General features: G+C 37.5%; 1 protein-coding gene across 4 annotated transcripts in view; it reads left to right on the top strand.

Annotated features, from left to right (window-relative positions):
* The first annotated feature begins 19,754 nt into the window (after nucleotides 1-19,754).
* The window catches only part of ABCC9 (ATP binding cassette subfamily C member 9), a 148,438-nt gene continuing 142,457 nt past the window's right edge, over nucleotides 19,755-25,735 (top strand). For 3 of the 4 annotated variants that reach the window (XM_049694242.1, XM_049694240.1, XM_049694241.1), the window contains exons 1-4: nucleotides 19,755-20,280; nucleotides 20,631-20,745; nucleotides 23,235-23,295; nucleotides 24,626-24,787. In XM_049694242.1, the coding sequence (XP_049550199.1) occupies nucleotides 24,646-24,787 (142 nt within the window). In that variant the 5' untranslated portion in view covers nucleotides 19,755-20,280; nucleotides 20,631-20,745; nucleotides 23,235-23,295; nucleotides 24,626-24,645. The remainder of the gene's footprint in view (nucleotides 20,281-20,630; nucleotides 20,746-23,234; nucleotides 23,296-24,625; nucleotides 24,788-25,735) is intronic. The other variant, XM_004270927.3, reaches the window with a different exon arrangement.

Raw genomic sequence — 25,735 nt, 5'->3', positions numbered from 1 at the left:
TAAGATTCTTGCCCTGCTAGTCTCGGTTTGGACCCTAGGAGTCTTGAGTGGACCTTAAATGGGTCCTTACTGTTAAGTTCAGTGACGGAGAAAAGCTGAGGGAGGATATAGAGATCAAAGAGTTCCAGGAACTGAAATGTTGAGAAGTTGATACCCTTGAGAAGGATAAACAGGAAGAATACGTCACTATTATAACCAGAAGAGGAGATGAATGTAGTTGTGTGCTCTATGCCTACAGATGTATTTTTTTTTTCTGTAGCGTGAAAATAATTGTTTTTAAAAAGTCTCCCTTTTATACTCTTTTTCTTAAAAAAATAATATGTTTCTGAGCTAGCTGGAGAAACAACTGAAATGCAACTTTTCTTAGTTTTCATTTTATCCCAAAGAAAATGAAAAATCTCCATTTGCTGACTGTATGACAGGAAATGGGACTGAAGTCTTGAATTCTGATTTTTTTTCTTTAGTACTTTCCTAAAAGTACTGATGCAATATTGCCCCTTCTAGTCTTTCCCCTCCTAACATTGTCTTATAAAGTAACAGCCCAAATAAAGATATGTGAGAAGCATTTAGGTTTCCAGCAAGAAAATATTTTCACAAATGATTCAAATGCATCTGAACTTTCAGCTATGGTTCCAAAGTATTAAGCATTATTCTTATTTTCTCAAATGCAAGTAGCTGGGCTGAAAGCATTCCAGGTTGGTATTAGTGTAACACACAGAAAAGTCAAATAGAAGTTCAAGACTATTTATGCGGAGTGTTATACACGATTCTGCCCAGTATGGTCAACAGACTTGTAACAGTCATGACTGCGTGGAACCTGCCATTCTGTCTGGAACAGTTTTTTGACTTTTTATAAAGATGGAAAAAGGATTCAGTGAGAATAACTCTGTTTACACTGTAGGTGATAGTTGTATTCTGTTTCTTAGTGAGATTATGCTAAAACCATTATCAGCTATTCAGTTCCTTTCTGATAGCAATTTTCATTCTTTAGGAACTGGGGGAAACTCTTAAGCAAATGTACTGGGTATCTCAGGGGAAACTCTTAAGCAAATGTACTGGGTATCTCAGCTTGCGTCCTGACATGTAAGAATATTTTTGTAAGTCTGGAACATTAGGCATGGACAACATAACTGTTTTCCTACTAAGAAAATATTCTTCCTAAGGTAAGAATGAATATGAGTACAGAGTTTTGTCAAATCCAATGTTATTGTCAGAAGAGAGTGTGTTTGCATTTTTCACTTAATTATCAATCAGTTCGGTCGTCCTCAGCCTGAGAGAAGGGAGCTGCAATGAAAAAGGAAGCAAAACCTCAGAAAGCTGTCATTCTACAGCCTCCATGAGACATTGAGTCCTGGTGGCACTGGTGACCCAGGGACAGAATGTAAGCAGTGTTGACAACAGCTGCAATGGTGATGTGGATGATGGTAAAGGGCTGGTTTCAGTGCCTTCTATTCCTGCATATAAGGTATCAGAACCCCTGCCTAGAGATCAGAATCCTTGGTCCTGAGCAACTTGGCATCATCAGTAGTACTTCCTGTGGGGCAGTGTCTGGACAGTGATACTGTCAATGGGTAACAATGGCATAGCTGCCCCTCTTAGGTGTAATTTGACACATTTTCTCTGGGATCTGAACCGAGAGTTAAAAAAAACCCAAACAAACAGTAGGTTCCCCCATGGCAGTTAACAGAATGTTATTAGGGTCCATGTAAGACACCCACTGGATATTCTTAAATTTATTTGGGAAGATCTTCTGAGGAATAGGTTTCTTGAGGAGTAAGTAGGATTGCAGATAGCTTTAAAAAAAGAAAAAAAACAAAAGGTTGTTTTTGTAACCTTTTTCTTGTGTCCAAACTGCTGTGATTCAGGAAATGTAGGTGATGATCAGAAGAATGGTCTCTGCTTTCTCTTCCCGAGTCTTCCAAGCTCTGCTGCTCTTCTGATCATCTGTGTAGACGCTGAGGTGTGCTGCTCAAATCTCCCTTCCAAATGGTCTGCCACCCAGACACGAGGAGTGCAGGACCTGAGAGTCTCCAGCGTTTGGCTCCCTTGGGATGTGCCTCAGCTTTTGAACAGAGGTCAAGTTCTCGGCGTGCCCCCCAGCCAGTGATGGAGCAAAGCGATGCTGCAAGGTGGTACAAGGGCTTAGCTTTGGACAATCATTGCTCCAGAGATCCTTGACGGCCTGGCACAGCTTTTGCCATGTGTGTGTCATGGTCTGACAGCCCCCCCGTCCAATCCTACCTCCTTCTGTTTCCTTTTAAGGTGTTATACTCATTCATAAACCATCTGCACACACAACTCATCTCAGTATCTGCTTTCTAGAGAGTCCAGCAGGAAGGGTAGCTCACACTGTCCTCGCTCCATACGGTTATGTTATGATATTCTGCACAACAAAATACCCTTCTGCCCTAGGACCTCCATTATTAATTTTTTCTCATGCAAAAAGTCAAGTTGATGCTGTTAAAAGAGACCAAGTTTGGATTCAGATTATTCTGGGTTTGAATCTCAACTCTGCATTATTACACTTAGCAATGTGAACTTGACCAAGTTGTTAACTTCCATGACCTCTATTTTCTTATCCTTCCAGTCTAGGCCTGAGCTAGAAAGAGATCCCCCATTGAATGGAAACATGGATGCATATAATTGCTGTGCAAAACAATTAAACATCCTCTTAACAGTTCCAAAGACAGAGGTCTCATTTTATGCTCACTGTGGGCTATATGGATGTAGTTATATTTACTCTTAAGTTTTTTCCTTTCCTTTATAAGAAGAATTTACCACTAACGTGTAAAACAAATGAAACATTATTTTTTCTCTTTCTTCCTATTGAAAAGAAATTCCCTTTTCCGTAAAATTTTCTTGTGCATTTTTTCCCCTTTCCCTTCAGAATCCCTATTTTTATATCTCATCTCCTGCCTCTCCTTAAGTAAATCTTTTCCTTAAAGTTTTGTATATTTTCATATCCGTTGACTAAGTTATCATCATTGCTTTGTTTTCCAATGAGGAGAGGTATTAGCTCTCGGTCTTTATAATTAATAGGTCGGATTTTGGAGGTGAATTATGTCCATTTGGTTATTTACTGCATTTCAAAAGAGAGGTTTCACTCCATTTAGCTTCCTCTCTGTCTTTTAAAATAATTACTTGAGACATTTTCCCTGGTGTTTTTCCATAGAAACAAAAATTGGGAGAGAGATGGAAGGAGGAGAATTATGGAAAATATTTTAAGTGCAATTAGTTGTTTTTTTTTTTTTTGCTTTTTCACTTTCCCTGCCGAGTTTAAAACCATAAAATCTTGACTAGACACTAAATACAAAAAAGCCCCAAATAAACTGAACCTGGCTTAAGTATGGTTACATATTCCTATATTATGTTTTGAGAAGGGATCTTTTCAATGTAATGAGTATTTATAATAAATAAAAACCAAATAAGAGCATCTTACGATTTTATGTATTTTACAGTTTGCCAAGGATTTTCACTTTATCTTATTTTAATCTTGTGTAAAAAATACCCAGAAGCCAGAACTGTTCCTTCTGGACTTTCCAGAGTCTTCTTTATACAACATTAACTAAGAAAACTGAAAGTGTGTAATAGAACGCTAAAATGAAAGTTTTGCTTAAGACCTTAAGACCACAGAGCCCAGAGATTCCAGGCACACACGGGACAGTCCTCCCCTAAAGAAATATGCATATATAAAATATATTAAAATATAGTGTAAGAAATGAAGATATTTCTACCACCTAAATCAGTAAGCCTATTCTTAGCAATGTATACAAAAAATAATTCAACACAGGAAAGTAGGTGAGTACAGATCTCTATATGGGTTTATATAAAATAGAAAAAAAGAAGAAGAAATCACCTAAATGTTCACCTGTTAGCTGATTTCCTATTGATATTAGAATAAAATTCAAGATCTTTCTTATGACCTTCCCAGGCTTTGCGAACCTGTCTCATCCAACCCTTCTTTGCCCTTAAAACACTTCAGCTCGGGGCTTCCCTGGTGGTGCAGTGGTTGAGAATCTGCCGGCCAATGCAGGGGACTCGGGTTCGAGCCCTGGTCTGGGAGGATCCCACATGCTGCAGAGCAACTAGGCCTGTGAGCCACAACTACCGAGCCACAACACAGCCATAAATAAATAAATAAATAAACAAAACAAAACAAACACATCAGCCACTGGCCTTCTGTTAATGACTCAAAGGCCCTTCCACCGCAGGGCCTTTGTACATACTCTCTTGACTTACACCATGATTAATTTCCCTGACCTCTCTTACCCTTCACCTGACTTACTCCTCATCTTCCAGGCTACAGATGCAATGTCATTTCCATGGGGAAATGTCCCTGGCTAGATCTGATCTGGCGATAATATGCTCTCATCATACTTTGTTCTTTCCCTTTATAGCACTTATCACAATTTTATTTTATTATTATTTGTATTTTTTATTTTTTTTTTGCAGTGCGCGGGCCTCTCACAGCTGTGGCCTCTCCTGTTGCAGAGCACAGGCTCCAGATGCACAGGCTCAGCGGCCATGGCTCATGGGCCCAGCCGTTCCGTGGCATGTGGGATCCTCCCGGACCAGGGCATGAACCCGTGTTCCCTGCATCGGCAGGCAGACTCAACCACTGCGCCACCAGGGAAGCCCACAATTTTATTTTTAACAGTGTTTCTTTTCATTTATTTAACGGCTTTGTTCCTTGCTAGACTTAAAGTTCTAGAAAGACAGAAGACATATCTCTTGTTTAATGCTGTTTTTTCCTACCCCATGTGAGACACACAGTAGAACATCAATAAATATTTATTGACAGAATAAATCAATCCAAGTCTTAATTCTCTTTGTTTCAAGAAACAAATGCTCTGTGAGACTTGTGGAACCAAGAACATCAACCTGTGGATTTTCAGGACTTCATTTTCCTCAAGTTCTAATGAACTGGGCTTTCTCTTGCTTAAGACAGATACCTTTTTTTTTTTCCCCCCAAATGAACCATGAAAAAAGGAATGAACTCTTGAAATGGTTCACATTTGCAAAAGAATAAAACATCATTATTACGTGACTGGACCAATGTAATCTTAGTGCTTATCTGACTTTGTTAAATGCCCTCAGGATCTGTTTCCCAGATTAGCCTCTGTGATCTGCTCTTCCAGGAACAACATCGGGTTCTTTTTTTTTTTTTTTTGACTCTAACCTTATATCCTTTTATAGTATTTCCTAAGGAAGTTCATCTGTATTCACATCCTCAACAGGAACTTGTAAATATTCAGTATTACATGCATGTGTCTGAGTCTGTATTTCCAGATTTATAAGACACATAGTTATGTAGATATAGATCTTACTCATGCTTTTACTTTTGTATAAACATTATGAGTAGCCTTCATTCCTACAAACCATCTTTGGGGAAACTGCACTCTGGTTTCTACTGCTCAACTCATGTAACTATAGCATGATTCAGAACAAAGCTCATTGTTTTATAAACAACACACTGGGTACAAAATCCTACTGGGCTCATACCTGCAAGTGTCCTCACTGATATTTCTCCAAGAACACAGCTCTCTGCTCTTCACCTCTGCAGTTCTTCCCTCTTGAATCTCTGCTCTCATTTTAAAAAGACTTAAGGACAGGAGAATATCAAGATCTCCATGAAGCTCGCTATGAGCTAGAGGGAGAAAAAAAAAAAAAAAATATATATATATATATATATATATATATATATATATACACAAATGAACTTATTTACAAAACAGAAATAGACCCACAGACATAGAAAACAAACTTACGGTTACCAAAGGGGAAAGGAAGGGGGAAGGATAAATTAGGAGGTTGGAATTAACATATACACACTACTATATATAAGACAGATAACCAACAAGGACCCACTGTATAGTGCAGGGAACTATACTCAATATTTTGTAATAACCTATAAGGGAAAAGAATCTGAGAAAGAATATATATATATATATATATATATCTGAATCACTGTGCTGTACACCTTAAACTAACATGACATTATAAATCAACTATACTTCAATAAAATTAAATAGATACTTTATTGCTAAAAAGTGCTAACCATCATCTGACAATGCAGGGTTGCCACAAACCATCAGTTTGTAAAAAATACACATCTGCGAAGCGCGAGAAGGCAAAGCACAATAAAACAAGGTTTGCCTGTAAAAAAAAATAAATAAAGAGATGATAGAAAACTACTTGTTTGGCCTTTTCTCATTTGTCTTCTGGATTATCTATGCTTTGCACCTGAAGGGAGAAGAGACATAGTAGTGGACACGAAGACTGCTGCCTTCTAGGCTAGCTTGATCTGGGGAGGAGTGTGTTGGCTGGAACCAGAGCCCATGCTATGGGGGAGAAACACTGCAAAGCCACATTCAAGGGGGCGCCATGACTGCAGTTACAGAAAGAAAGGGCTGTAGCAATCAATTTCACATCTTCTGTGTGGTAGACACTGTGCTAGACCCACAGTAGAACGATGCAAAAGATGAGGTATTTGGGAAACAGTCCGGGATTTGGAGAGGGAAAAGCATAAAAGAAATCATTTCGGCAGTTGGATGAGCAAAAGCAAGGCTTTTGAGGCGGTTAGAGCAGGGGGTGTACTGGAGCTGTGAGTAGTAGAGTTTGGTTGGAATATAAGGGGTCAGGATCAGGCAAGCTTTGTGAGGACCTTAAGTGACAGAGTGAGTCCTGAGAGATTTGTGAGTGTGATGAAGATGCACTTTAGGAGGATTAATATAATATGTACGTGTAAAATGCTTTAGGGTGAGAGAGACCATTATTAAGTCTTAAGTGGTTGATATAGTAACCAATGAGACTCTCAGAGACAAGGGAGGCAGAAAGAAAGGAAAGAGGTGGAGGGAAGTCATTGCTAAGAATAACATGGGTGATTTAATAACTGTAGGCTGGAGGGAGGAAGAGTAAGAGGAAGTGAGCATTGAGTTCCAGATCCCTCCAAGGCTTTAAATCTGAGTTATTTGAACAATTAGAGAGAGAATTGGGAGCTGAGGCTAGTTCAGGAGTGCGGGAACGAGAAAGAGGGGAAGAGAAGGAATATACTATAGATAGTTCACATTTTGATTATGCCTAAGGTGCACTCTAATAATATATGTTTCAGAAAAAAATGTTTAGATTTTTGCTGAAGTCCTAAATATATGGAGAAATGTTTCCTGTCCAATAACGATATTCTGGGTTTTCCCTACTGTCTTCCAAAATTATGTCTAACCCTTATGTAATTGTGGAGCAAACATATTGCATTTGCTTGTTTACTTATTACTCCTCTGCAGTGTTCTCTATGCTCGTCAAATCCTTGTTATATTCCCAGTACCAATAGGTTTCTGGTGGGCGTGGGGAGAAATACATTTATTATCTTTTCACTAGTTTCTTCACCAATGGGGGCGGGGAGGGAGGTCCAAGAGGGAGGGGATAAGTGTATACATGTAGCTGATTCACTTCGTTGTACAGCAGAAACTAACACAGCATTGTAAAGCAACTATACTCCAATTTAAAAAAAAGAGAGAGATTGTGAAATACTCAGCTGATACAACAGTGAGGTTGAATAAGATGCTTGGCGTACTGCCTGGCACAGAGCCGTTGCTCAAATTACCTGTCACAGTTGTGACTTTTCATGAAAAAAAGGAGTGAATTTTTGCACCTTCCAGGCAAGCTCGTAAAGAAAAGGTTTTCTATTCTCCCCTTCAGACTCCTTCTCTGGCCAAATGATCTGCATTATTATTTCCCAACACTTTCTGTTCTTAGCTAAGTTATGAAGATGATTGATTGCTTCTGCTCTCTGCTTCGCAGAGACCAATCAGAGAAAGAGCTGATACAATTTACAGAAAGAAGAGAGGCACTAACCAGCTGGGCAAAGGAAAGTTTGGATTTGATTGTTTGAATAGTGATTTCGTTATCTCATGGCTAACTGAATAAGGAAATGAAGATTAAAGTTAACTTGTAATTCCTGTAGCCCAAGAGTTGTATTTGGCACGATGACTCAGCAACATTAACTGTATTTAGAAGTATTTTCCGGAAGTTATCCTGGTAAACAATCAGTTGTGAGGCCATTGTATCACCACGTTTCTCAAGCTGGGATATGTGCATTGGACACTTGACACCACAGAGTAATCATGGAGCATATTCCTAAGGCATGGATTTTACTCAAAGATATACTTTTTTCCCTATTAACGTCAACTTGAATATATTCCTTAGTCATTCAACAAACATTTATTGCATTCTGGTAGAATGTCGGATTCTGGGAAATACTGATTTAGAAAATGGATATGGCTCTTTGGTGGCGGTGCTGGGGTTACAGGGTACAACGTAAAATTTGTTTGCATTTTTAAGTTGAAAATTAAGATGACAAGAAATTTTGGTCTTGAGGGGGGACTTTGGATTAAAGTGCCAAGTTCATGAAGGTATACATTCACTCCCCTCAAATACTGAGGGTGACTCTAAGGAAAAGCTTGGGAGGTAAGTAAGGAAAGCTGTAGAAGCAGGAGAGAAACAAGCCCTAACGTGTTTTACTGGAACAGACACAGTAGTATAAGGTCCCTGCTCTGCCTATAGACTGCCAAAACTGTTCCCCTTTAGGGAATAGATATTGTCTTCATTGAAACTAGTCATTAATCCCTGGCCCAAAGAATCCACTTTGCTTGTGGCTTCTGATCACGGGTAGAACAAGCATGACTTTCTCTCTCTCTTATTATTCAAGTGAAAATTTGGAAGGGGCTGGAGAAATATTTACCCTCCTATACCCTGAAAAGAGTGCTTTGTTAGACATACACAGAATAATAATAGCTTTAAAAGAGCATGTGTTTAATTTTGTAAACTCCAAGTAACATGTATGATGTAGATAAGCACACATGTACAATACACATCTGGAGTTTTATATATACCTACACGAATACAGAAAAGTATAATAATCAGACATATGGAAATATACTCTCTAAGATTTGGGCAGATCTGACATACTGTATAACATTGCTTCTAGAATTTTGCCTACTAAATTCTTAAAAATTTAAATGTATTAAGAGAAAATGAGTTTTAATAAAAATAAGTAATTGTAGAATTCACAAAGGGAAAGCAATTACATGACCTTTAACTAAGGCTAATTAGTTTAGTATAAGATCTCTGGATGTCTATTTAAAGGATTATATAGGAAATACTTATAACTACCATATCAAGTATTAACAGCTTTCTTTCTAAATATGTCAAGCAGTTTACTTTTTCAAGTCATATAATTAATACCTTTGAAATGTTTACAATATTAATTTAATGAGCTATTGTCAGAAATACTCCAGATGTAAATAATTTAATCAAATTTATTACAATACCCAAATTAGCAACATGCAAATTCATTTATTTTTATTATCTATTAGAAGTAAAAATAGTTTTACTATTTTCAGCTTGAATAAATAAAAGTGTATAGTTTCCTGAAGCAGTTCATTTAACTAATGACAAAAGTATGAATCTTCTCTGTTAATTGTGGAGATATTTATATTTGCCAACAGTCATGTCTTTACTAAATCTGAAGAATGTTGGTGCCCTCCCAGTACACTTTTAATGTACAAATAAAGATTTGAGGTCCCTTTCCCATTCTCCGTCTACATTATTTTTAATTCGTCCTTGATATTATTTATATAATTTTTTCTTTTAATTTTCTTCCATTTCACCAAGCCAATATTAATAAACAGCATATCTAGATTTGCCTGGCCCAACTCAAAGAAACCAATACTCATGAAACTAACATCGCTGAGATTTTCTACCAAACCAATGTAAAGGCAGTGTTGTCGATATGCTCCAAATATAAATCCTAATGGGCAAGTGGATACTATTGCTTCCTAATAGTTCATAGTTATGCACTGAACTTGGGGGGTCACTATAGCCCACCTAGAATGAGGAACTCTCCAGTTTGGAGGTGACTTAGGCTCAGAGAGGGCTATTTAGAGCCATGCAAGGTAGTTCCTTGTTGTATCACAGAAGCCTACTTCCACATTCTATTCTTTTCTGCCTCACTTGGCCTGTAGTAAGAACAGAAAAATAAAGAGTAAAAGAAAGGACAATTATCTGGAAAACTCAGATTCCTTTAACACATTTTCATTGATTGTCTATTGTTTCCCAGATAATGCAATAGATATTGAAGCTACAGAGTTGAAGACACAGTCCTAGCTTTGAACTTTTTGAGTTCAAAACCTCATGGGAAGAGAGACATATAAATAAGTCGAATACAGAATAGTTCAATAAAAGATATAACCACGAGCAAAGAATGTAATTAAGAAGCCGTGTTTAATAGCTGCATGAGGGAGAGAACAGCATTTCAGACAAGTGGAGCAAAATCAAGGGCAAAGACCTAGAAGACATTTAAAAAATGATTTCTTTATGGATAGTGGGTGTGCCATATGCCTAGAGCATAAGGTATTTGGATGATATTTAAAAACATGACTGGGAAAGTTAGAGTGCAAACTAAAGCATTCGGCTTTTATTGAGTAGATCACTCTTTCCCCAAATTTAATAGGGTTGAGAATCACCTAGGATGCTTGTAAAAGTACATTGGTTTCTTGTTGGAAGACCCCTTCCCCCGATCCAGTAGGTCTTGCCAGAATTAGGCCCAGGAATTAGCATTTTAAACAACCATTCTGGTGCAGGTCATTGGCAGACCATACTTTGAGGGATTGGGGAGGAGGGACATGATTAGATCCGTGTTTACAAAGATAAGTCTGGAAACTGTGGTAGAAAAGGGGGAGGAGGACAGTTCAGCCATGGAAACACCAGTTGGCAGGTAACAAAATAGTCTCAGTGAGAGACAAGAAGAGCATGAATTAAGGCAGCAGCAGTGGGATGGGGAAGAGAGATATGATAGGTAACTTATGAAGTAAATCTGAGAGACATTCATAATCAATTGAATGTATGTGTTGGAGAGCTGATTCAGTCAAAATTGTATGGTATAGGGGATGTGGCAGCATGAACAGAGATTGGGAATCAGAGGAGTGTGGGGTTGTGGAACAGTAAGTTCAATTATTGACATAGTGAGTTTGAGGTGCACTATTAGGACATTTTTCTCCCATCACAGATAGTGGAGTCCTTCGCTGGTTATCTTAAGCAAAATGAGGAACTCACAGGAATCCTGGGACACCTTAAGGAATCTGAGAAGTAGGCTGTTGGCTTAGATTAAGGGACACAAATACCGTCCAGACTCTCTCCTGTCTCTAGTCTTTGCTCTCTGCAGTTCCTCATCCCTTCCTTCTCTATTTCTATCAGAGTCAGTCACTGAGGGAGAGACTGAACTCTTTTTTCTCTTTTCTTTTCAGTTCCAATTTCAAAATATTTGGGAAAGATCTTGATTGGTCTAGCTTTGGCCATGTACCCATTAAATGTCAAATGAGATGTGGTTAGGAGGCTGGGGTCACAAACTAACATTGCAGCTCCTATAGTAACCAGGTAGATCAAGAGAAGGGAGAATTCCTCGGACAAAGACGCTGGGCAGATAATATTGTAGGATTTGCCAAAGATGCCTGTGGGACATCCATTTGGAGAAGTCAAACTTGAAATAATAACTAAGGGAATTTATTGGCTGCCTTCTGCATGGCAAACATTTTGCTCGGTACATATTTCATTAAGTCATCCCAACAGTCCACAGTAGTATATACAACATTATCATACCCATTTTCAACGGAAGCAATTGAGTTTCAGAGAAGTAAGATAACTTTGCCTGAGGTCATACAGCAGGTAGTAACAAAACTTTCAGGAAAGTCTATGCTTTTTGATTATCACAACCATATTAGCTAAAGCCATGAGGATGAATAAGATCTCTCCTAGAGGGAGTAGAAGGTGATAAAGGAGGAGAGTGTACAGTGGAACCCACTTTTAGGGAGTGAGCAGCCAAAGAGGATTCATTGAAGGGGATTGAGGAGAGGCAAATTAAAGAGAAGAAGAGTCTGATGGGCTAAAACTAAAGGAAGCAAGTTTTCAAAAAGGAAGACTAAGTCAAGAGTGTCCAAGTGGCAGAGAGAAGCCAAACAGAACTAAGGCTAAAAGAAGCTACAGCATGTGGCAATTACACCTCATAAGAATCTTCTGTTCCCGGTCCCACTGTGACTGATAGTTTAGGCCCTCACCATCTCTCCCCAGAACTACTGTAAAAGCTTCCTGTTTTGCATCCCTGTCTCCATTCTCATCCTCACTAATCTAACTTCCACATTGCATTCAGAGAGATCTTTTAAAATCAGGGACCACAGCATCTCATGCTTGCTTAGAAAACCTGGGAAGAAGCTCCACATTGTTTAGTTTGAAATATAGCCCATCATAAGCCAGTCTCTAACAATCCTTTCAGCTCCAGCTCACTGTATTTCTATTTATGCTACATTAAGGTACCTACAGTTCAAGCACGCGAGGTCTTAGGAGCATCTGAGCATCTGCACATGCTTTTCTTTTTGCTTAGGAGACTTTAAGCCTTCTTTTTTCCCAAATTAGGCTGGTAATGGAAAGATTCTATACCTTGGTTGTAGTGCTAGTCACATCGCAGTATATATTAGTCAAAACTCATAGACCTGTAAACCTAAAAGATTAGATTTGACCATATGTAAATTTTACCTAAATAAACGCTACTCAAAGGAGTCTGGAGAGTCCCTAAATATTTGGCAATTAAAACATTTCTGGATAATCAATGAGTCAAAGAAGAAATTTCAAAAAATTAAAAAAAATATAAAGTCAATAGCACCAAAATTATTTTTAAGCTAAATAAATAAATATCTCTAACTAAACTGATCAATAAAAAGCGAGAAAATGAAAACTACCAATATCAGGAATAAAAAGGGATATCAACAAATATCCTACAGACATCAAAGGGATACTAAGGAAATATTATGAATGGCAGTGTGCCAAGACATTTAGAAATTAGATTAAATGTACAAATTCCTTAAAAAGCACAGAGTATATAAACTGATACAAAGAGAAGCAGAAGATCTGAATACTACCGTATCTAGTAAAGAAATTAAGTTCTTAAATAAAAGCTATTGTACAAGGAAAACTCCAGGCCCACATGACTTCAATTTTAAATTCTATAAAAAACTTGAGGAAAAAAATAATAATCTTACAAAATTCTTTCAGAAAACAAAGGCGGAAGGAGCATTTTCAAATTTATTTTATGAGGCCAGCAAAATCCTGATGTCAAAACTGAATAAAAACATTGCCAAAACGAACAAATAAAAAAAACTCCCCCTCAAACCCAAAACCAAAAGTCAAAACACAAAGAAAGGAAAAGAAAGCTATAGACTAATGTCCCTCATTAAGATAGAGGTAAAATTTCTAAATAAGGTATTAGTAAATTGAATCTAGGAATATATAAAAATAAGATAATATCATCACCAAGAGAAATTTATCCCTGGAAGGTAAGGTTGGTTTAATACTAAAAAAAAAATCAAACAATTAATTTTGGCTTATTCATGGAATAAATGAGAAAAGCATATGACCAGCATAATAGATCCAGAAAAAATTTGACAGAATTCAACATCTATCTATGATAAACTCTTTCAGCAAACTATGAAGAGCAGTAAATATCCCCAGCCTGATGAAAGAGATCTATAGATAACCTGAAGATAACATCTTAATAGTAAAAGACTGAATCCTTTTACCACTCATATTAAGAACAAGCCAATGATATCAACTTTCATTATTTCTATTCAACATCACATAGGAGGTGCTAGCTAGGGCAATAGGCAAGAAAAAGGATACAGATAGGGAAGAAAGAAGTAAAACTTTACTTATAGATGACATAATCATGAATGTAGAAAATCTTAAATGATCTGTAAAAATACTAGAACTCATAAATGGATTTAGCAATTGCAGGATACAAAGTCATTTCTATATTCTAGTAATGAGCACTGGAAAATGATATTTTAAAATACTATTTATAGTAGCATCAAAATCATAAATATTTTGGGATAGATTCCTTGAATTGTGTATAAGACCTCTACACTGAAAAGTTGAAAACATGTCTGAGAGGTAAAAGAATGTTGCTAAGATGCAAATTCTTCCCAAATTGATTTATAGATTCAACACAATCACAATAAAAATCTCAGCAAAATTTTGTAGAAATTGACAAGCTAATTTGAAAATTTATACAGAAATGAAAAGTGCCTTGAACTTGCTCAAATAATCTTGAAAATGAAGAACAAATTTGGAGAACTTAACCTACCTGATTTCAAGACTTGCTATAAAGCTACAGTACCAAGAGTGATAATGGCAAAAGGTAAGACATATGGATCAATGGAATAGAACAGAAAGCTCAAGAGGAAACCTATATTTGGTCAAGTGATTTTTGACAAAAGTGGCAAGATAGTTCAGTGGGGAACAGAACAGTTTTCAGCAACTAAATTTACACATGAAGAAAAGGAATCTCAACCTCTATCTCATAGCATACACAAAAATTGACCATAGACCTAAACACAAATCTATGACTGTATTTCATATTTCTAGAAAAGATGCAGGAGAAAATATTTATGATTTTAGGGTAGATAAAGATTTCTTAGAGAGGAAAGTCAAAGCACTAACTAGTAAATAAACAAAAATTAATCATTGGACTTGATCAAAATGAAAGCATTTTTTTAAATTGCCATTAAGAAAATGAAAAAGCAAGCCACTAACTGGCAGAAAATATTCTCAGTTTATTATATAGCTGACAAATGATGTATCTGAACATATAAAGAAAAGTTACAATTTATAATATGATAAGTAACCAATTAAAACAAAATGGGCAAAAGTTTGAAGACACTTCACAAAAGAAGTATATTGATTTTCTTTTGTGACATAACATATTGCCATGAATTTAGGTAGATTATAACAATACTCATTTATTATCTCACATATCTGTAGGTCAGCAGCCTAGGTGGGCTCAATTGAATGCTTTGTTTAGGGTCTTTCAAGACAGAATTAAGATGTTGGACTGACTGGGCTCTTATTTGGAGGCTCTGGGGAAGAATCCACTTCCAAGCTCTTTCAAGTTGTTGGCAGAATTCAGTTTCTCATGGTTGTAGGAATGAAGTCCCCATTTCCTTGCTGGTTGTTGGCTGGGGACTGTGTTCAGCTTCTAGAGGCTACTCTCAAGTCCTTGTGCTGTGGTCTCTTCATATAAGCAATAGAAAATCTCTTCACATCGAATCTTTCTTGTTCTTCAGATCTGACTTTTTCTTCTACTATCAGCCTGTGAAAACGCTCTGCTCTTAAAGGGCTTATGTGATTAAATGAAGTCCACCTGGATAATCTACCTATTTTTAAAGTCAAGTAATTAGTAACTCTAATTACATCTGCCAAATGCCTTTGATACGTAACATAATGTAATCATGGAAGTAATACCAGGAGCAAAGGTCATGGAAGTCATCTTAGAATTATGCTTACCACAAGAAGATATATGAATGACCAAAAAACTCAAAATCATTAGTCATAAGGGAAATGTGAATTAAAACCACAGTCAGGAAACTCTCCACACCCCATATGAGGTTTAAAATTAGAAAAAATCAAAAACAATAAAAAAGCACTAACAATACTAAATATTGCCAAGACTAAGGAGCAACTGGAACTCTCATGCTTTTCTGGAAGGAAATGTTTTAATCACTTTGGAGAACATTTTGGCAATTTCTGTAAAGTTAAATGTACAATTATTATATGACCCAGCAAATCCAGTGCTTGGTATTTACCTGAAAGAGATGAAAACTATATTTACAGAATTTCATTGAAGCCTTATTCATCATTGTCAAAAACTGGAAATAACCCAAAGGTATATCTATAGGTGAATGGATAAACAAATTGTGGTATATTCGTACAATGGAGTTCTCAGAAATAAAAAGGAATAAATTACTGATGCATGCAACAGCATGGATGAATCTCAGAAATTTTATGCTTAACCAAAGAAGCCAGACACAAAAGAATTATACTGTATGACTACATTTATATGACATTTCTAAATAGGCAAAACTAATCTCTTGTGATAGACCTTAGATTAGTGGTTACTCTAGGTGGGTGATGGTGAGACTGACTACCAAAGGCAAAAAAGAACTTCCCAGAGAAATGAAAATATTCTATATCTTTTTGGGGTCATGGTTATGTCAAAGCATTTTAGATTTTACATGTATAATGGATGGTTTTTATTTTATGAAAATTATATTTAACAAAGTTGATTTGAAAATATATTGTATATATTTCTAATGAAAACAAAAATGTTTTGTCTTCTTCTAATGTTAACACTGTTCTGGAATTAAGAATTGGTAAAATTAGAGACAAAATACAATTAAGCTGTAAGTATTTGAGAGAGGGAAACAAGTTGGCTTAGTCACTTTGGGCTGCTGTAACAAATTACCATGGATTGGTAGGCTTAAACAACAAACACTTATCTCTTACCGTTGTGGAGGCTAAGAAGTCCAACATCAAGGCACCGGCAGATTTGGTTCTTGGTGAGGGCTCACTCTCTGGTTTGCAGCTATCTGCCTTCTTGGTGTGTCCTCACATTGGTAGAGAGCAGAGAAAGCAAGCTCTATCTCTTTCTCTTCTTATAAGGACATGAATCCCATCATGGGAGCTCCACCTTCATGATATCATCTAAATCAAATTACCTCCCAAAGGCCCCACCTCCTAATGCCATTGAGGGTTAGAGTTTCAACATGTAAGATGGAGTGGGGGAGGACACAAACATGCAGTGCATAACACAAGTATACCACTATCTGTAGATAAAAGTCATATTATCTGGAAAGTCAAGGTGATATGGGAAAACAATACTGGGATTATTGAGAAAGTTTAATAACGTGGCTGGATATAAGATAAATATATAATCAGCTTGAAAACATAAAAAATAGTGTATTCTTAATAGCAGTATAAAATATGAAAACAAATATGTAGAATTTGTGTGACCAATCATTACAAGAAATGTACAGAACTATATAAATTTAATATCAAGATAAAAAGAAGAGTTAAATGGAAAAGACAGAACACTAAAAACATGACATTTCTTTATAAATTAATTCCTAGATTTAACGAAACTCCAATAAAATCTCCAAAAGAGAGTAGCTAAGAAAATTTTGAAAAGAGTAAACAGAGGACTGGCACTACCACAGTTAAAATATACTTTAAAGCTATAATAATCATATCCATCTGATCATAGTAATAGAAAAAACTGAAAAACAGATTAATTGAACAGAACAAGTAGCTCAGAAACAGATCTTATTATAAAATAATTATATATATATATATGACAAAGGTCGCATAACACATCAGGGCAAAGGAAAAAGATTATTCAGTAAATGGTGTTGGTGTAACAAATAAAATATGAATTTAGGTTCTTATCCTATGGCTTTTGCCCAAAAAAATTCCGGAATCAAATCTTAAAAAACCTTGAAAAAATATAAATGAAGGTCAATATTTATTAACTAAAGCACTGGAATACAATGCAGTGGTAAAAAGCACCAGATTTGCCAAAGTAAACTTTCCTTTAGGAAGAAGCACCAGGAAAGCAAAGACCCTGCAGGTCGGACTCATGACGGACCTCCGTGTGCACGTGATCTAGCACATGGTGTGTGCTCTAATAAATCTGTATAGAATGTATAAAAACAATTATTTTTATTTTTTGTAAAGGTAGAACCACCATCATTTTTCAATGACAAATTGGAAAAATATTAGTCCTACATATGAAACAGGATTAATATCCCTCTCTTATTATAAGTTCATGCAAATGATAGGAACTTCATTAAAACCCATTAGATGAACAAGTATGTGAACAAGCTGATCCTGATAGAGGGAATACAAAAGTTTATGAACATTTGAAAAACGTTGGATGTTAATAACATGTTATGTGTGAAATTACAAGATTTTTTAAAATGTTAAGAAGATTCATTGCTGGTTTGGGTGTAAGTGTAATAAGTCATCTCGTAGAGTTTGGAGAGAGTTTACACAAACTAAAGGTAGTTATGCATTCTGTATCTACAGCTTTAAAAATATTTACTACTTTTGATCCTGTAATTACTTTTCTGAGAATGTATCTTAAAGAAACTATCTGCTACAAAAAAAAAAACTTTTATTAATAAGTTCATCATAGTATTAACCATGGTAGTGAAAATCTGGCAGCTTTCTGACGAACAATAAGAAAATGGATTTAAAATTATGGTATAGACACAAAACGAAACATGATGCAGCCATTTAAAAGTATTTCTACAACGATTTTAAAATGCCATCAGAAAATAATTGTTTTAAAAGATACTGTGAGGAGACAAATTATTTTGCAGCTGCCAATAATATAAAATATGCATAGAAAACATAATCACAATAGCATACGTTTTAGCTTTTATTGAAGGGGCAGGCACTCTCTCGGAGCTTTAAAGGGATTACCTCATTTATCCTCACATAAAGCCTTGAAGCATGCATTTTTTTATTCGTCCCATTGAATATGTGAAGAAATTGATAGAGGGATTAAACAATTTGTCCCAAGTCTCTGAGCTAACTAGTAGGGTAGCGGGATTTGACAGCAGGCTGGCTCCTGGATCCATGCTTTTTAACACTACACTTGTTTTGTTTTTGTTAAAATATAACTAAATGTTTTCAGTAGTTTTATAAGTTTGAGGGCTTATATTGGTCACCCTTATACTTTTCCATACTTCCCAAAGTTTGACTTAAGAAAAAATTTTTTTAAAGCATGACTTTTAATCGTAACAAATGACCTTATTTGTTATATATATATATATCTTTGTTAGCTATACATATCTAACAAATATAAATATTTCTTAGATATATATATCTTATATATCTATATCTATATATATGAAATCTCAAAGTCAACTTGATTTTGTGTGGTCACACTCAGAGTCTGTATCTGGGGATTATCTGCACCCCTTATTTCCAGTTCTCTCTTCCTAGACGCCCTGGGAGCCTCTGGTCTCCCTTCTGGCTTGCTCACGGGGTCGCCACGGTTCAGGCCACAGTCGCGGCACCCCCATCCTGGAAGCGCGCTTTCTACCTGCGCCTGCGTCGCGACAAACAGCTCCAGGGTGCAGTAGCCACGTTTTCAAAGTACGCGGGCCCAGAGTCTCCGGGACCCTCCCGGTGCCACCCCACGAGGCCCCGCAGACCCCTAGCGGCCGCGACTCCCGGCTTCAGTCGCTGGCCGAGGAGGCCGGGCCTCACCCGGGAAAGCAGCGACCTTCCGAGAGGGAGGCGCCCGCCGGGAAAGCCCGGGGCTGGCAGGGCGAGGGGCGGCTCGACCCAGAGTCGGAGCGGCCGCCGGGGTTTGGGATTGGGGTCTGGGGACCAGCTCCGGCTGCCCGCGGGCCTGGAGTGGTGCTCCTCGGGGGTCGCGCACAGAGCCTCGGAGGCACCAGCCCTCTGGGCTGACCATCCTTTCTCAGATCAGGACAGTTGACGAAAACAATGGTTATTTCACGTTGACTGACCCCTGATAAAAACAAGTGTTAATTACAGAGGGTTGCCCGGGGCGAAATTTACTGCTTGCGTCCGGGTTGGGGAGTTCTTGTGGCGTGAGTGTATTTTAAACACTTTATCTCCTTGAGACTTAATGATCTCTCTGGTCGGGAACAAGCGTGAGGGGAACTGATTGTAAACCCGTGGGAAGCCAAAGCCCCACTTTCGGGGGGCAAGGGTTAAAGGTCGCCCTTTGGGAGCGCGGCGACTGGTCCAGAGGAGTCACCAGGTTTCCCGGGGCACTGGGGCGATTATTCGGCTTGAGCTTGCGTTGCTCAAGCGAGACATTCCCACGCAAGGATACAGCCTGGCAGCCGTTTCCTCCGTGTGGAATGAGCCCTTCCTTTCCCCGGTCTGCTCAGGGGGAAAATGGTGAAACCCCCAAATCCGCTTCTTTATGTGGTTAATACAAGGGCGCATACAGAGCCTGGGGTAAAAAAAATTACAAGTGCAAGTGACCTTGCGTGTTTTAACGTTGGGAAACTCGACTCTGGGGATAACGGAATCGTAGATTGTTAAGTTTAGGCGTCTAATGAATTGGGGAGACGCACATTACTTAAAATCCTTGTCTCGCGCGCCCCAAGTTTGCCGCTTCGCGGCGGCAAGCTGGGCCGAGCGGGGGTGGGGAGGGTCTCCAGTCCCAGGCGCGGCGTTCGCTCGGGGCTTCTTCCCAGTTTCCTGCCTCGGAGTCGCCGCGTCCGCCCCAGCCCAGAGCAGTTTGTGCAGTTGAGAAACTCGATAGGAGGCAGCAGCTGATCTCCCACTACCCTAAAAATAATCCGCTCGGCGCCCGGCGTGCTTCGGCCAGGGGAGGAAACGCTGCCTTCGGAGTAAGTGAGTCCGTGTCTTCTACATAAATAGCGTTTCAGAATTTTACAGAAAACTCTAAGCTGTCGATTTTGATCTAATCTTTCGGCAACCAGAAGGCTCCCGCGCACTCTCGCGGCGCTTCGCCTTCGCCGTCGCTATTTCTAGGATGAAGGGACCGGGCCCCAGCCGGGAAAGAGAGGGCGTGGAGATCAGGTTTCCAGCTTTACTTAGAAAACTCTGGTCGGCTCCTGCTTAAACCAACTGGATGTAGTGAAAGGAGTTATTACATTTTTTTTTTCCCTCTCAGACATTTCCGTCTTGTTCATGAGGTAACTTTCCATCTGCTTTAATTTGTGTTCCTCTTTGATTTATAGGAGTTCTGCGTCCTGCTTTTAAATTTACACTTAAGACAGTGTAGGAAGCCGGTGTTCCGAAGGTAGTGCAAGTGCGCCAGTAGGGGTTTGAAGCAGCATCAAGCGATTGCCCAAGGTATTTATTTGTTGCTTTATTTGTCCAGTGTGGGATTTAAAAAAAAAAAAAAGAATCACTGGAGTGTCTGTGTAAGAAATCTTATCTGCTGAGTTGTTCCAACATTTCCTTTGGTATGCAGTAGAACTTCGATGGGTGCTTCAGCTCAGGCATTAAATCAGAAGTCGGGACTTTTTTGCTTGTGATTTTCTACTTGGATCTGTCATTCATACATAGATAGACAGACAGATGTCTTTTACTTCGTATTTTATGAACCATGGACTGAATAACTTCAAATAACTTAATTACATTTGTTTTCCTAAGTGATCTGATCCTGAGCATACCCTAGATGATGATAAAGCCTTGAGTAAGTTCTTTAAAATGTTGTGTTTGTGTCTCACATCATAATTTGGTTAATCTCTGAATAACTGAAGAATGAGTTATTTTGTGTGTGAGAATGCAAGCTTTTTATATTGCATTTAGCATGTTTTCTTCAGGTGTTTCCAGCATGTTAAATTCTCTGGGATTGCTGTCCCATCAGAACTGACACTGTCTGCTGGGTGAACAGAAAAGAGTGCTAGTTTTCACTTATTTACTTTATATTCATCAACTGAATCCAAATGTTATAAATCCTGAGGGTGTGGAACTTCACCCAATATATTTCAAGGCATAAGAATACTGAGGGTAGTATTCTTGCCATGAAATCATAAGTGTGGTCATCAAGGAATATTTTTGTTTTACGTTTTCTACTCTACAGACCGTCCCTAGAATCGAAGTTTCACTTTTGGTGTTTGTCTTTAAAGTTCATTCAGTCAAATTCTCCAACCCTATCAGCTATCATAAACAGTTGAACATCTTTCTGTGGGTTTATGCTTGTGGGGAGAAAAATGTCATATCTTCCTATCTGGCCTCCTTCCCTCTCCCTCCCCCTGGATGCTGGGGCCTCTGTCAGTGTTGGCTGAACTAGACAGCTCCAGAAGGGGTGGGGCTGTAGGTGTCATGTGACAGCATTTATCCAGCAAGAGCAGCAATTTATACCCTTCCCAAAGCATTCCCAACTTAACTTGGGTTCTGGGAGGGAAACCCTGAATGACAATTGGAGATTTAAGAATTAGTTGAAAAATCCTGATTGAATAAAACGCCTCAGGTGAACACAAACAATGTCAACAGATCTGCAATAAGTTTACTTTTTCCCTCTTTTTGTCCGTGTTGGGTTGTAGTAAGGGCTGGTTATTAGAATGTGCTGCATACAGGCTGGGTGTTGGGGAGGAGAAGGCTAAGGGGTATGGGGAAAAGGATAGAGGAAGAGGCAGAAGAAAAAGCAAAAGGAGGGATGCAGAGAGAGACAGTGAACAGGCTGGGAGCCAAGGGGAAATGTGAGGTTAAGATGATGGTAGAAAAACATCATTCTAAAGTTTTTACTTTACCAGTATGAAGTATGCATTTTAGTGCCATTATGTCATTGTATATTTCCCTGTCTTTTGGATCATAACCTTTACATTATACCAAGAATGTTTGGGATTAATCTAGTCTGATTTATATAGCCTAAGACCACAGGGACTGTTTCTGTTATGTGCACTGCTGAACTCCTAGTGCCCAGTGCATGGTCAGCGTCAAGAAGTATTTTTACACTTAATTAATTAATGGCCTGAAGTCCCAGACATCAAGTGCATGGCTAAAAATATTCTTTGACTTTTTAAAGTTGTTGTACTTTTCTGATGTTTTCTTTCCACAGTTACATATCCAAAGATTACTTAATTGGTAGGTTTCAGGATTGATTAAATACCAGGCAGGCAGTGCTTATCGTTAATGGAGTATATATATGTTTTGCAAATTCAGATTCTATTTTAGCATCTGGCTCAGTGATCATGATGAAATATCAAGGTTTATAAATGTAGCCAATTGGAATACTATAACTTTTGATAAGATTATAAAACTAGCTAAAGTAAAAATTATTTTCCGGTTTGTTCTAGGAAACAGTTTATACATGTCTTTCAATTAAGAGAACTTAAAGTTTCCTTTTATCACTTCTATTAAGTAAAGGATGTAGTCTTAAAAATTCCATTACAAGCTATTATTTTTCAGTTTCTGTTTTCTTCATTTTTACCAGAAATACATCTAACATACAATTATAAACTCAGAACTTCCTTTTTACTGCTAGTTTAAAAATCTCAAGTCCTTTTAAAAATTCCCTTATCTAGCTTAGAACCTTAACAGTTGGTAAGGATTTGGCAAGTATATAACTTCATCTTGAGTTTTTAAAAAAAATAACATTTTTTTTGAAAAGATGAAAAAAAGGTCTTGACTAGAGAACATAAGAAAAAAAAGTGTTACCAGAAATAATATGAGAGGAATTCCATATGACCACTTACAGACTGTTAATACACAGACTTTCTAACTAGTTGTTCTATTCATATGTTTTGTAAAATTTTTGTTTAAAATTTGATTTCTCCAATAGTTTGCCTACTGTTGCCAGTCTTTTCTGTATAACACATTTTGTTTTTTTCTAGGAAAAAATATGATTCGTGACCATTACTAAATCAATTATCAATGAAAGGAAAGAGAGAAAAGGTACTATTTTAGTTATCTAAACCTTTGCCAAGCTTGAATAACCTAACTCAGAATCCAAGGTGACATAATTATGGAAAAGAAACAAAGTCCAGTGAGGTTGAAAGCTTAAACTGCTGCTTATTTTAATATGAATAGATAAGAGATTGCTTTAAAAAAATAGGTTGGAAGCTATGTGATGGAGTGGGATGAACATAGTTTATAGTCAGACACGTGTCTGTGGATTCTGGCTACTCTACTGGTTGGCAAGTTATTGAACCTCTCTGAACACCAATAGCATCCTCTGTAAAATATGACGAGCTCCACAAACGTTGCTTCATTGTTCTGAGGGCTTAAATAATGTATGCAAAGTTCCCAGAATTTAGTAGGTGTTAAATAAATAGTAGACATAAAAGAAATTTTCCGAATGCTAAAAGTCTTGCTGGCATTTCACATTTGATGAAATAGACCCTCGCTCTTAGACCATGTTTCGGCACAGCAGTAAGAATTCATTGAAAATGTTGTAAGTCAGAGCTTGTCACTCCTCTGATCTCCACCCTCTCAGTGGCTCCATTTCATTCAGAGTGGAAGCCAGAATCCCAACAATGGCTAGGAAAACCGTGTGTCATCTTGACCTCTGTTTCTTCTCTAAGCTTGTCCACTTCTCCTCTAATGGAATAGAGCTTTCCAATAAAAAGGCATCCTTTGTTTCAAAACTTGAGTAGGGTGCATTTCATGTACGAATAGGCTGTGACCCTTTGACCTGAGTAGTTTCATTAACTTGTCACTTGAATTATATTTAATTAGTCTTAAACACTTGATTTTTCTATTGTTCAGAAAAAGGCTGTGTGCTGGTTGCCTCCCAGTTGGTCTCTTTGTATTACTATTTCCTGCAATGGATGAAATGTTGCAGTAAATTGTGTCCAGCTGAAGTTGTGAAAGCATTTTCAATGAATAACCATGGGAAAGGATTTGATATTACACCATTTTGACTTTCCAGTCAGTTTCGTTTTTCCCCCTTTTTCTTGATAAACAACCATTTTTGGTTTTTGATTATTTATTTAGACAAACACTCCTTTGAGCTACCACTATTGGTAGATATCAATTATTATGTATTTTCCAAGTTAAAATGGAATATTTTAATCTGGATAAAAAACCTATTGAAAAGTGGATCTTATGGAAGGTATAAGGCCTTTATAAGTAAATCTTGAATAACTTTGGCATAGAGTTTTCTATTTCCTCAACTGCAAAGATAAAGGGGGTTAATTTTATGATATAACACCTCTTTAAGTCTATAATTTAATGAAGGAGAATTTCATAATAAGAGGCTTTTCCTCCTTTCTCTCCCTTTTAGAGTAAACTATATAAGAAGAAATGAGCCTTTCATTCTGTGGTAACAATATTTCTTCATATAATATCTATGATGGTGTGTTGCAAAATCCCTGTTTTGTGGATGCCCTCAACCTGGTCCCTCACGTCTTCCTGTTGTTTATCACTTTTCCAATATTGTTTATTGGTAAGTAACCTACTGTCCTACAGTTCATCACCTAGCGTTTATAAGAAGAGTCTTGTTAATGGCTGAGATTTGGTATAATGTTGATGTAATTTCTCCAGCACGAGAACTAGCATATAAGTCTGTGGGAAAAGAACAAGCAAGTATTTCGTTTTCCAATTACTTATGTTTTTGGCGTTTGATATTCTATAGATAAAGTAGAAGTCACGTGCCTTCTTAGAAATGGACTTCAAGTAGCAGCAGTTTTTTAAAAAGAGGAAAAGAGAATTATATGAGATAGATCAAAAGTATTTGGTGAGTGCTTGCTTTGTGCTAGGTGAAGAGAATGAAAAATGGGTAAAACACAGTACTTGCCTGGAATATTCACAGGAATGTTCCAGTGAAACAGGTGTGTCAGAAAGTGAAGAGAAATGCCAACACCACCTTGTAAGCGCATTTACAGATACAGGAACAAATTATCCTGGATGTTTGCCTGCCAGAGCAACTAACTCTCTTTGGGGCTGGTGGGGACAATGCAGAGTGACATGTTTGGGGACTTGAAAGATACAGAGCGTGCAAGTAAAAAATAGGGTGTGTTTCAGGTAGAAAGAGTACATGTGCAAACTATTTAGGAAGAAGGTAAAAATATAGTTTTCCCTATTATTTTGTAGTTTACATATATATATCCACACAAAATACAATTATTTAGAGCGATTATGTATAATTTGTATAACTTTTCCAAAACAACCAAAATAGACCTTCTAAAATTATAAAATATTTTTCATGTATAAAAATGACAGAGATTAATGTAATAAACATTTATTGACTTTACCACACTCACTTTAAGGAATCTAAAAGTATGAATACCATGTCCTTATCCTCTTACTCTTCCTGCATCCTATGTTCCTGTCCTTTCAAAAGAGGTAACCACTATTTTGAATTTGGTGCTTAATATTCCCATGCATGATTTTG

This window comes from Orcinus orca, chromosome 11 (assembly GCF_937001465.1).
Source record: "Orcinus orca chromosome 11, mOrcOrc1.1, whole genome shotgun sequence".
Taxonomy (NCBI): Eukaryota; Metazoa; Chordata; class Mammalia; order Artiodactyla; family Delphinidae; genus Orcinus; species Orcinus orca.
Note: the sequence above shows the minus strand (reverse complement) of the source record. Positions and strands in the feature narration are given on the sequence as shown.